Source organism: Pyrus communis, chromosome 2, assembly GCF_963583255.1.
Source record: "Pyrus communis chromosome 2, drPyrComm1.1, whole genome shotgun sequence".
NCBI classification, from domain to species: Eukaryota; Viridiplantae; Streptophyta; class Magnoliopsida; order Rosales; family Rosaceae; genus Pyrus; species Pyrus communis.
In genome coordinates this window covers 32,299,787-32,312,777 of record NC_084804.1, presented here as the reverse complement: position 1 = coordinate 32,312,777, position 12,991 = coordinate 32,299,787, and the positions used below count along the sequence as shown (strand labels likewise).

The 12,991-nt window shown below is 37.4% G+C and overlaps 2 protein-coding genes across 2 annotated transcripts; both read left to right on the top strand.

Annotated features, from left to right (window-relative positions):
• Window positions 1-6,894: 6,894 nt before the first annotated feature.
• LOC137727065 (uncharacterized) lies at window positions 6,895-8,628 on the top strand. The gene is made up of 3 exons (XM_068466004.1): window positions 6,895-7,092; window positions 7,173-7,394; window positions 8,389-8,628. Exons 1-3 carry the CDS (start codon window positions 7,006-7,008, stop codon window positions 8,392-8,394), a joined length of 315 nt encoding a protein of 104 aa, XP_068322105.1. The 5' UTR covers window positions 6,895-7,005; the 3' UTR covers window positions 8,395-8,628.
• A 983-nt stretch (window positions 8,629-9,611) lies between these two features.
• LOC137724455 (wax ester synthase/diacylglycerol acyltransferase 11-like) lies at window positions 9,612-11,798 on the top strand. Its single transcript, XM_068463197.1, has 5 exons — window positions 9,612-9,806; window positions 9,918-10,466; window positions 10,787-11,170; window positions 11,254-11,391; window positions 11,612-11,798. The coding sequence occupies exons 1-5, from the start codon at window positions 9,612-9,614 to the stop codon at window positions 11,795-11,797; spliced, it is 1,452 nt and encodes a 483-aa protein (XP_068319298.1). The 3' UTR covers window position 11,798.
• Window positions 11,799-12,991: the final 1,193 nt, after the last annotated feature.

Below are 12,991 nucleotides of genomic sequence, written 5' to 3'. Positions count from 1 at the left end.
GTTTATGAAAAGTTCCGTGCCAAGTTGTAAAAATGCTTGAGAAGTTAGAAACATTAATTTTAGCTTCGATATGAAAGTGTTCTGTTTGCACCTAAAATATGCACAATTTTACTTATTTGGATTTAAAGCCAGAATATGACATTTTGGGGAATTAGTGTGCAAATATACTAAAAGTTGCATGTGAGAATGTTTCTCCACATGGTTTGAAGTGGTGGTTTTATTGCAAGTAAAGATGTTGACAGACTTGGGAGATGGATATGTGGTGGAAAACTAACTTACTTTTTTTTTAATATTATTTTATATGCAAGTTGGCTTCTTTTAATATTAATTCATTGTAAGTGGACAGTGGAACTTCTCTGTAAATGTTCAATGTCCTCAACAAATGGGCTTTCTTAGTTCTCTATATAAAGAAGCAAAGGCAAGAGGTATGGACACTCAACCAATCAATCAAACAACTCTACTCAAATCAATTCCTCAATAAATTAGCTCAGTAGCCCTTTTTAATACTTCAATTCCCTGCACTAGCCTTGTATTTCTTTTCAAAGCCTTGTATATCCTTTTAAAGCTCTGCTGCTCACTCGACAACATCGATTTTCTTTGTATTTTCATTTCAACCTTCAAAGCCATTCCCCAAACCACCAAAAATTGCCAGCAAGACTAGAGTAACTTGCCTGATTCCTTGGGAACAAGCTCCAACCTTGTATTTTACATGTTTTTGTACTTGTAATGCTTTGTACCTTAAATAATTACATTTCTGGACAACTACATTTCTAATCATTTAATTTACAAGCAATTTACATTACTAGTCATTCACTTTCCTCTATTATTTACACTTCCAACAAACTTGTCATTTACATATTGTTACATTTCTCCACATAAGTAAAGTCCTTATCTTTAAGGCAAAGAAAGAACCTTGATTTGAGCCACTCCCACTCAATGACACAATCTCTTGGTTAGAAGTTGAATTCAGGCCAATCTCAATCACTCAAATCTGTCTACTAACGGCAACTAGTAGTGACACGCTCGCAACCCTCAGTTTCTTATTCGAGTTTTCCTAGCATGCCCGCGAGGCCCATGGTGAATTTAGGGGGCGAACATGTTCATCTTGATGATTACTTACCCACAAGCTGTATGACATGGCATAAACTCTAAAAAATAAAGCATTATCTCGAACAACTTTATAGAAATTAATATTTTAGTTCATCTTAAATTTTTATTTGTCACATTATATTTTAGACTTATTAACAATTATTACTATTTGGGGGCCAATGTCCTAGAAAAAAAGACGTAGAAAAATTATAACTTGGAGTTATACTATATATAACTGGCCCATAATGGGATCTAATTTTTTTTTTATATATATAATATAAGGAGGTTATTCCTTTATAGAGAATCACTACATGAAATGTAATATGATAGGCTTAAATTGAAGTATAAATTATAATAATAGTTTTACCCCTATCATAAAGTTTAAATGAGATATCCTTTTCTTCAAACTCTCAAACTTACTCACCCTTCATTGTAAAACAAGGTAACCTTAACCACTAAATGAACACAACCACACGGGGTGTCCCAATGGTCGGGAATGAATTCTAGGCTCGTATTCCACACGACACGTTTTGGGTTCAATTCTTGACGCTGGTGAATCGCACAATGATGGCCAGAGAGAAGTTGAAATGTTTATGTGAGTCTTCTTGATCCCTAGAAAGATAAACTGTCGTGGCGATGTCACTAGCTAGTTTATTTATTTATTTATTTATTTTAATTAGAAAAAAGGGTAAATTACACAAAACTACCTCAACTATAGGTCGAATGACACTATCATACCTCATCTTTTAAAAATGACAATGTCATACCTTATTTTTAGAATTTGTTCTAATGTTATACCTCTATTAGTTTATCCGTGAATTTCTTAGTTAAAAGCTAATGTGGCTTGATTTGGGGCCCACCTCCTCTCCTAGATGGATTCCACGTGGCACCACACCCAATGTTTTCCCGCCAAATGGCATCCATGTCAGAAAATATATTTGATTTTTTTTTTTTGGTAATTTGAATTTCAAATTTTAAAATTTGAAATTCACTTTCCCGCCAAAAGGTGAAAAAGATGATCTAACATTTTAAGCACATATTATCATACTTAACCTCAAATTTGAAAAATCTCACCCAAACATAATGATATAACCACAACAAAACTAGTGTATTCAAGCACAAACTACTCATCATTTCCGGAAAAAAAAAAGAAAAAAAAAAAGAAAAGAACCAAATTATGCATAAAACTTGCTTAATTATCCATAAATTCATAAACCTGAGCAGATGTGGATGCCTACAAAGCAATTTAAATGATTAACAGTCTGATATGACGTTAAAGGATTTAAAAACCACATAAAGTAGAAAATGTTACCTGTTTGTCCCTTGGAGGAAGATGTCTATGATGGGTTCTTGGATTATGACCTTTATTTTTGCATATGGTACATTTCAAACTGCCTTGCCCTTTCCGTCCTAGCTTAAGTGGTTGAGGAGGAGCTTGAGGATTATTGGTTGAGTTTGTGGGAGTTTGTTCACCCTCATTGTCCTTCTCAGCAACTTCCTTGTTTCTATTCCTCTTTAGCCTTCGAGGTTGCGTTGTATATGTTGGAGGTAATATTGGTGGGTTTTCGGTTTCCTCCCACAAAGACATCCCATTCATCGGCATTATTAAATGAGAATACACCTCAAAGTATTGCGCCTTCGAATAACAAGCATCGACATAGTCCTCTGGTTTCTTTATCTTGAAATTTATGGCAGCTATTACATGGTTGCATGGGATTCCTGCCAAGCCATACTTTCTGCGAGAACAGGTCATCTCAACCAAGTCAACCACATATTACTCTGCCTTCCAGCATCAACTTGAAATTTAGTGCCCCTTGACCATTTTGCAATGCACCTGGTACTTTGAATTTCGGCTTCGTCCAACTTATTCTTGATTTTAGAACAGAGATCTCCAACTTTGTTCACCATTATATCCTTTCTCATTTGAATTCTCTTCATCAAGAGTGTATGAATAAGTAGTAGCATGGTGACAATAGGTTTTTATCTTGGCCTAAGTATGACAACATTGAAACTTTCACAGAGATTGTTTAGCAACATGTCACACTTGGGATATGTTTCAAAAAAAGACTTGCTCCAATGATGTGCATGCTTCTTCACCAACCAATCGTAGGCATTTTGATCTAGCTTCGTCATATCCTCCATTGCTTTTTTTCAAGTGGGGAACTGTTGTTGTTCTGGTTATTGACCATAAAGCATCCTTCAAAGTTTTCCCCTTGAACATATTTCTAATGTTGGTATACAAATGTGTCACACAAAATCTGTGCTGGGAATTAGGGATGACTTTTTGAAAGGCCTGAATTAACCCATTTTGTTTATCACTCATAAATGTCTATCCCTGTTGATTGACAATCCCAACATCAACGGCTAGTAACTGTAAGAATCAAATCTAACTAGACTTATTCTCTATTTCTACCACTACATAAGCTATAACCCATGTTTCATCATTTGGGTTAATGCCAATAGCACAAAGTAGCTAACCTCCATGTACACTCTTTAAATGACACCCATCTAATCCTATCAATGGTCTGCACGCTGACTTAAACCCCTCTTTGCAAGCCCCGAAGCACACAGATATCCTTTGGAACCTCTGCCTATCCAACTTCACCTTCACTTGCTTCTAGGGTTAAGTCTTCCTCACTTCCTCAGCAGAATCCCACAACTTTGTGTATTGCTTTGCATGTTTTCCCTTAATGATCTTCTTAGCCCTATCTAAAGCCCTGTAAGCCTTCATCTTTGTACAACCATGATTCCACTATGATTTGACAGTTGCTAAAAAGGAATCAATAGGCCATGTGGGATTAAGTTTTATCTTATCCATGTACAAATCCGTCAGCAAAGAGGACTTCAAGTATGGTCATAATCTGTATGCTGTTTGAACCATACACTTTTCCAGCACAACACATCCAAGGGCAGCGTTTTGCACTTTGCTGTGACTTTCAACTTTTCATTCCTAGGAAAATGGATCTCCCCATATCCATTCACTAGGGAGTACATGATGACAGCTCACTGGAATTGCACATGATCCCTGAAAACAAGCACTAGTGTAAGAATGAGATTCTTCATGTTTGTTTTCTCATTCAACTCTGGAAAGAGCTCATGTTTTTTGCCTCCTTCATTATCTTCAGAGTGTACACTCTCCAAGGCATCAGAGTTATAGTTTGGATCATGAACCACATTTTGTTTTAGAGTTGCAGTATCAAATTCTTCTTCCCTTTGTTGTTCTTCTATTTCCCGGCTTTGCTCATATTGCCTTGCACTTCTTTGCTCAGAATCCCTTTCATCAGTTTGCTCAGAGTTCCTTTCTTTTATGTATTTAGATTCCCTTGCATTTTCTTCCACAATACCATCAAACTTGGAAAACACTGGGTTATCAGCATCACTCTCATATTCACTCTCTTCAAACTCACTATCATCTTCTTCAGCAGCTTCTTCATTCTCTTCTTCAACATTCCCCTCAAAACTAATAGGTACATCAAAGAAGACTTCAACATCCATTTCTTCTACATCCCCCTCAACCACAAATTTTCCCTTGTTCTCCTCTGGCCCTTCACCATTTTTCTCTTTTTGGCCATTCCCAGAATCAACAATTCCTTCTCCTACCTCAGTCACACATGTTTGCACTAGTTGAGATATGCAACAATCATTCACTTCTGGCCCTTCAATAGCTAGCAAGCCCCTATATCTTATTGGTTGAAGTGGTGTTGGCCCAACATCCCCCTCTGAACTACTTATCTCCTAAATTACCAGTTTACTTGGACCACTGACTTCCATAGACTTCAGAAACTATTGCTCTTAGGTTACAGCTTCTTCTGTCGTCAATTCTTCGATGTACATCTCAATCACTTTATCTTTTGGAACAAAATTGCACATTGTCTAAACATCAGAATCACTTTGAATTGGCTTCAAACCATTGCAAAGGTCCAAGTTAGGAATTTTGAAATAGTAGTTCATGAACCGCTCATTGTATCCAACTGCCTCCACCATATCATCTATCATCGGCAATGACATGAGGTCTTTATCACATTTATCTATATATGTCACTTTTCCCCTAGAATAGAGGTCATAACTTATCTCCCCACCATGATGCAATTCAATAGAGAATAGTTCTGGATATACTGAAATTCACAAGAACAAACCCTAATTAAAAGCCAACAATAAACAAAGCACATGACTAAGAAAAGGCAAAAACAAAAGCAATTGCATTTTAACCTAATCAGAAGCCAACAAAAACCAATGCACAAGATTCTTCACAAAACAAAGCACATGACTAAGAAAAGCCAAATCTGACACACTATATGCAAATAGCCAAAGCACAGTAACCATTTCTCGACAAGAATAAACATAGCAATAAAGCAACAAACCACCTTATACTGACAAGAATAAACAAAGCAACAAACCCATTATCCAACAACTCAGTAACCATTTTGAATTAAGAAAGCATAAAACCAACTTTTCAAACGAGAATAAACAAAGCTACAAACCCATTATCCGACACCGTAGGAACCATTTTGAATAAACAAAGCATAAATCCACCTTTTCAAACAAGAATAAACAAAGCTATAAACCCTTTATCCAACACCTTAGGTATTATTTCGAATTCACAAAGCATAAATCCACTTTTTCAAATAAGAATAAACAAAACCCACATTCAACCCATTTCAATAAATAAGTTCAGTATGCATTTGGAATCATCAAAAACACAAAAAAAAAAAAAAAACTTACAATAGGTAGGCATCGTTTTGTGAGGATCCTCATGCACGTACCATCCCATGTCGAATCCTTCGATTTTTCTTCGAAGCCAATGGAACCCAGATGGAGCCCCCTTCCAACACCAACGAAGTTAGGCAAACAAGCCGACAAGATGATTTGGGGTTTTCGCTGAATTTCTAATCTGATTGTTCGAGATTTGGAGTCGTTGGTATTAGAACTAAGGTTAGGGTTCTTTTTTTGGAATTGGGTAGATCGACAGGGTTTGGGTGTCTCAGGGGGAAAAAGGAATTCAAATGACACACTTTACAATGTTCTCTTACTTTTTTATTTTTTTAAATATAAATATAAATATAAAATTTAATAGAATATCCACGTGTCATCTGGTGAGAAAGCCACGTGTATTGGGAATCCCAACTGGATGCCATTTGGCGGGAAAATATTGGGTGTGGTGCCACGTGGAATCCATCTGGGCGAGGAACTAGGCTCCGGATCAAGCCACGTGAACTTTTAACTAAGAAATTCACAAACAAACTAACGGAGGTATAACATTGGAACAAATTCTAAAAATGAAGTATGACATTGTCATTTTAAAAAGATGAGGTATGATAGTATTGTTAGACCCATAGTTGAGGTAGTTCTGTGTAATTTACCCAAAAAAAAAAAACACTAAATGAACACTCACACACGTTGACTATGAAATACGAAACTTACTATTTTGGGGCTCCACATGAGGTATAGCTTTTTGTAGGGGTGGGCAAACAAGTATAGGAACCGCGGGTCGGGGCGGGTAATCAAGGTTTGGGGCGAGTACGGGCCGGTTCCTAATTTTTAAAAAGAGAAACGGGCGGGCCAGGGCAGGCCGGGGTGGGCCTTTGAAAATTTGGGGGCGGGCCGGTTCCAGAGATAGAGAAAAAGAGGTACCCGAACCGGCCCGTTTGTAATTGCACTGGACGGACGAGATTGAAGATTAAGCTACCATTCAATTTGAACCGTTAGTTTTACCCTAGGTTCTCTCTCTCGTCCCGGGTCCCCGACTTTGTCAATGGAGACTGGACCTCGAACTCCTTCTCTCTTGCCGTCAAGCGTGCGTCGTCCCCTCCCCTCCGTCACTCTCCGTCAGTCGTCCCCCAAAACCCTCCTCCAACGGTGGTCTAGCATGGGCTCGAGAGGGAGTTCTAGCAAATCCACCCAGATAATGCGAACTCGATGAAGCTGGTTTCGAGGATAAAGAAGATTCAAGAAGAATTGTCGACTTTGGAAGATCAGTGCCGCGAACTTCTTTCGGCCAAACAGGTAATTCTCAATTTTTTTTTTCAGATAAAATTGGGAAACTTTAGTTTTTAATTTTGATTTTTGGGTTTTGGGTTTTGAAGGATTTGATTGATAAGGCTAGGACGACTCTGGTTGGGAATAGAAACCAATTGCATCAACTCCAATGTATTGGTGTGGGCAAGGTCCGATTCGGGAGCGCCCAGCGGTACGAGTTCCGGGTCGGATTCAGGAAGATCCACGTCGGCGCTTGTACTCTGACGACATTGCTTCCTGGAAGAAGTTCAAGAAACCCAAGACCCATATGGGTTTTTATTAATCTGCAGGTATGGTTTGAGGAGATTTATAACTTTGTATTAATTATAGATTGCTGGGTTTTCATTAATCTGCAGGTATCGTTGCCTTTTGCTGTAATTTCTCTTCTCCATACTTTGTCTGAGCAGTCTCAATTGATTTGTTGATGGTTTTTTTTATATGAAACTCAGGTGTTATGAATCAATTTTTTGTTATATTACATGTATGTATGAATTGTTTGCTCATTGGAAGTGGAAGTAAGTTGGGAATTTGATTGGTTTTTGATGTGAAATTCAAACCTAATACTTTTGAACTATCAGTTCATGTTCTTATAATAGAGTGCTTAATGGAGTTTCTTAGTATAGACTCTATATGCTGAGTGATAAATTTCAAAAGTGGACCTTCATACTGTTAATTATTATTTGTTAAGCGATTGATCATGTGGGGTTCAAATTAGATGGCTGAATTCTTCGTCAACTGCTATGTCTCTTGTAAATATGACCAAAGCTTGTCCAATGCCATAAACTGCTAATCTGGCCAGCGCCAGCAATTCTATTCTTTCATGAAATTGATCATGTGTTTTCAAAGATTTGTTGATTTACTCCCTACTGATAATAAGATTTGTGAAAAATGAGTTTGTGACCAAATATTCGTACATTTATTTGCAGCACTCCCTTGTGCCAGCTATAGCACCACTGTTAGCTTGGCAGTTTATAATTCAGGCTGATATGAAACTCCATTATTTGTAATGCAATTTTCTGAACATTCACATTCACATTTAGTTAAATTACATGTCTGATTGCATTCTTCTGTGAATGGCTTTAGCTGGATTTTTTACTTTAACTGGTTTTAGATTTTCATGATTCACACACCCCTGTTTATTTATGGACCGAAAATGGCTATGAGGAATGTATTTCCCTTTATTTTAATCAAGAAGTAATGCAATCGTTGGCTCCGGAATTGTATGCATATAGATGTAGACAAGTGTTATATCAAAATTAAAGTCGTTTGTTTTTAATGTTGCAGCAGTGAGAGCTCATATGTAATGGAGGACCTCAAAGAGAAGCTCCTTCCACCAAATGTCCCAAAACCTGCATCACCTGTAAACCTTCGTGAAGCATCTTATCGATCATCGGCCTTTGGAAGGCAACTTTTTTAAGGAGTAGATGTTCTGGGGCTAAAGAATATATAAGAATTAATGTCTCATGTTGCTGCTGTGCAATGCAATTTATAAATTACTAAAAAAAAAAAAAAAAAAAAAAAAAAAAAAAGAGTTGGACCCGTGGACCCTTCCTGAATCGGCCCGTTTCAAACGGGCCGGTTTAGGTCTGGTTCCAAAACTTAAAATCCCTCTACCCGGCCCGTCCTGCCCCGTTACTGGTTAAAACGGGTAAGGTCCGGTTCTTACAAAATTGGGCCCGGCCCGTGCCCACCCCTAGCTTTTTGTATCTTCATTTTACTTCAATTTTGATATTATGATCATATGGCTACTCGCATGGTATGACCGCTACACAATTTTCAGTAGATAGCGACTGAAAACGTAAAGATATTTTGGTAAATCTCTTCCAAAGCTATTTAATTTTTCGCAGGAAACTACCAAAATGGTGCTTTAGCATCTTAGTACCAAAATCATTTTAAAATTAAGTAGCTACCAATCGCAATTGTGCAAGTTTCAGCATGCATCCACCGAAACTGTTGGTGGTGAAGGCGAGTTTGTGTTTTTTGTTTTAATCAAACGAGTTCGTGTTTCTTGAGACGATTAGCGAGTTGAGTGAAAAAGGTGAGCGTGCATGTGGGTGTTTTAAGATAATTCCTTAACTAAAATGTTGGTGTATTTTCAATAGCGAGAATGTTTAACAAATTGTGGGGTGTAGATAATGTCACAGAAAGAAAATGATCAGCTAAAACTGAGGCGTAACGTGTACATACATTTGGGCCCTTATAGATAGCAAAAACTTCTGCTTTGGAAATGAATCAATGCAGATAGTGCTGCTATTTCATTAGTAGTAGGAGGATAGTCATGTTTAACATATGAAAAGAAACAAAATGATGAAAATTCGGCACCTCATGAGCACAAGCATTGCAGTCACGTCTTGAACATGAGCACAAGCTGGTGACTCTGCGTTAAAACATAATGATCGATGAAGAAATTATATATATAATTCCAATTCTACTTATTTACCTAGCTACCAACTCAGGACACTAGCTAGGTAACACAGAGAATTTATAGAATTGATAGTATAATTAAGATGGAGCACTTGGAGGAAGATGAAGTAGTAGTACTGGAGCCAGTGAGCCCTACTGCTCAGTACTTCACTAGCTCTGTCCTGTCCGTATCAAATATTGGCGTTATGGAACTCGAAAATCCACTGAGTGAGTCTCAAGCAATCTCATTACTTAAGACTCTCTTCCTCCCCATCAGCCTGCGCTTCTCCTCTATTGTGGTACTATTCTCTCTCTCTCTCTCTCTCTCTCTCTCTCTCTCTCTCTCTCTCTCCCTCCCACATTACTATATTCAAAATGTATTACTAATTGTTTGGAAAGTATTCGTGCAGGTTGAAATCAATGGAAAGAAACGGTGGAAAAGGGTTGAAGTGAAGCTTGAAGAGCACATTAGCGTCCCTATTATTCCTTCTAACTTATCAACTGAATCATATGAAAAGTATCTTGATGGCTACATATCAAAGCTAGCACTAGAAAGATTGTCACAAGACAAACCCTTATGGGAACTTCATATCCTCAATTACCCAACAAGAAATAATAACGCTGCTTGCAACCTTATATTCAAGCTCCATCACGCCCTCGGTGATGGCTTCTCTCTCATGAGTGCCATTCTTTCTTGTCTACGGAGAGCCGACAACCCTTGTCTTCCCCTAACATTTCCTTCAAGGCAGAGGTCACAGCAAATGAGTGATGAAAGCTTTTTGTCTAGAACTATCTCATCAGTCTTCAACACTATTTCAGATATTTGGAGGAGCACCGTGGGGGAAGATGATCTATCACCAATTAGGTCTGGCAATGGAATTGAGTTTCAGCCCATTACAGTGGCAACTATGACTTTCTCTCTTGACCAAATCAAATCAATCAAGAGTAAGCTTGGAGTGGTACGGTTTTTCTTCGTGATTTTTTATCTGTTTTCATACAATCTTTTATTCTGATCATAAACCTTTTCTTTCAAGCACGATCAAAATGTGTTGAGATACTTGTGCGTTTAATTTGATTAATTAGGAGTAATGTTATTTAGACACACGATTGCTGACACGTTACGTAATATTTCATATTGCAAATGGTGACATGTTTAACCGAACTGTCATGTCACCTGCCATGTATATTAGGGATTACTACTCACCCCAAGTTTTTCTCCCTTTGATTCACTCCTTCATTAATTATTTAATTACTTACTAATTAGCAAGACACTTAACAGACGGTAAACGATGTTCTTGCCGGTATGATCTTCCTTGGCACTCGACTATACATGCAAGAGATAAACAGAAGTTCAAGCAAAGCAAGAGGCACGGCAGTGGTACTGCTGAACACGAGAATGATGGGGAAGTATACTTCAATCCAGGAGATGATGAAACCCGACAGCAAGATGCCATGGGGGAATCATTTTACGTTCTTGCATGTACCAATCCCCAATTTATCATTACCCGAAGATCACGATCATGATTTTCCCGCTGATCAATATTCAAATGCCCTTGACTTTGTCTGGGAAGCACAAAAAATAATCACTAGGAAGAGAAGTTCTTTAGCTATTTATCTCACTTGTAGGTTCTTGGAGTTCCTAAACAAATTTGGAGGCCATGAGGTTTGTGATAGAGTTGCAACCCCTCTCTCAGTTTCTTCATTAGTAGAATTATTTTCAACATTTTGCTAGTATATATGGTGCAGGCAGCAGCCAGATACATCCACAGCACACTGAAGAACACGAGCATGATGATCTCAAATTTGATTGGCCCTGTGGAACAAATGGCTTTAGCTAATAATCCAGTTAAAGGAATGTACTTTCTGGTGTTTGGTTCACCTGAGGTATGATATAATTTTCATGGTTGGAATATTGTACAACTTTCATGTGTATTAGTGATTATTGCATAATTGAGTTAGCACCAGTAGCGTGCTCCCTCTTTTGCATCCAAATTCAAATTTTTGTCGAGTATTTTTCATCCCTCGATCCTCATTTCACACACATATAATGTGTGTGAGCGCGCCTTCATAGAAATTATATGACATGGTGTTAATGGTATTGCAGGGGCTTGACGTAACAATAGTAAGTTATATGGGAAAGGTGAGGGTTGCCTTCAAAATGGAAAAGGGCCTCATTGAACCACAAAAGTTCAAGTCATGCATGCAAAATGCATTTGAGATGATACGCAAAGCCTCCGACGAATATCCTATTCCTACGCAGAAAAACTCAAAAACAATAAAACATCTTTAATTTTGTGGCATTTTCGTTGCATAGATTAATTTGCAATATCTGTTTAAGGAACAAAAATGTTGTAGTAGTGAATAAAAGTTTATGCTATTTCATTAACAAATAAAAGAAGGAGACTTTGGATGCGGTTTTTAATCACTAATTAATATTGTTTGATTGAAATTTTATTAGTTTTTATTTTTTTTATTTTTATCAAAGTATTTTAATTTGTACATCTCATCTTATTGACATTAATGTATTTTAATGGACTTCAAATTTTGTAATTAATTATTTCCTAAAAAAAGTATATAAAAACACACAATAAATAGTAAAATTTCAAAAATGTTATAAATAGGCAAAAGTTAGAGAGATAACCTTTGCTAGGGACATAAGCGAAGAGAGTGCAATGTATCACATTATTTATTTTTGTAACTATAACACAAAAGGATTGCAGGTAAAGAGAGGAAGGAAGGAATATTGATATTGTTGCTTTCACTTCCTTTCTTTTCTATGTATTGTGATCATACATGGAATGCTCCTTATATAGAGTCATATTTGTGAAGAATCACAAAAGTGAAATGAATGCTTTTTGAAAAACATCATACAACAACAACAATGCTACATTCTTAAGTCTTCCTCACTTTCCATCTTTGGCTAAAAACATGTGGGCTTTCACTCCCAAAACTTTTACAACACTCCTTCTTGGATGCCCGCATATCAACATCAATTGCCTCGTCAAAACCTTGCTCGGAAAAAGAGTACAACTTTGCATGGAATGTTAAATAGTGTTAAGTATGCTTATGTTGCTTGGTTAAAACCTTGATAGGAAAAAGCCAGTTGGAAAAATCCAAGTTGAAGGAAAAAGAGTACAACATGCACGTTGTTGATGCAAATTTCCACTGTCTTCAGTCTTGACGAAAATGCACGTGCAAAACAATCAACACCTTTGATCAAAGATCTAAGCCTCACACGCCCACGAGGTGGGGAGGGGGATTAGGTCAACGGATCTCCGATGCCTAAGTTAGTTTCTCTGAGAGAGTAAAGTGTTTAGGGCTTTTTTAGGGTTGCAAAAGCTCTGAAAATTTGGTAGAATATGGGGTATAAGAAACACAAGAAGTTTTGAAAGGAAAAGCCCATATCTGGGTTAAAAGCCCAGGGACTCTCCACTAAGTCCAAGCCACTAGTACAAATAAGGTTCTTACAAAGCACCACAACAAG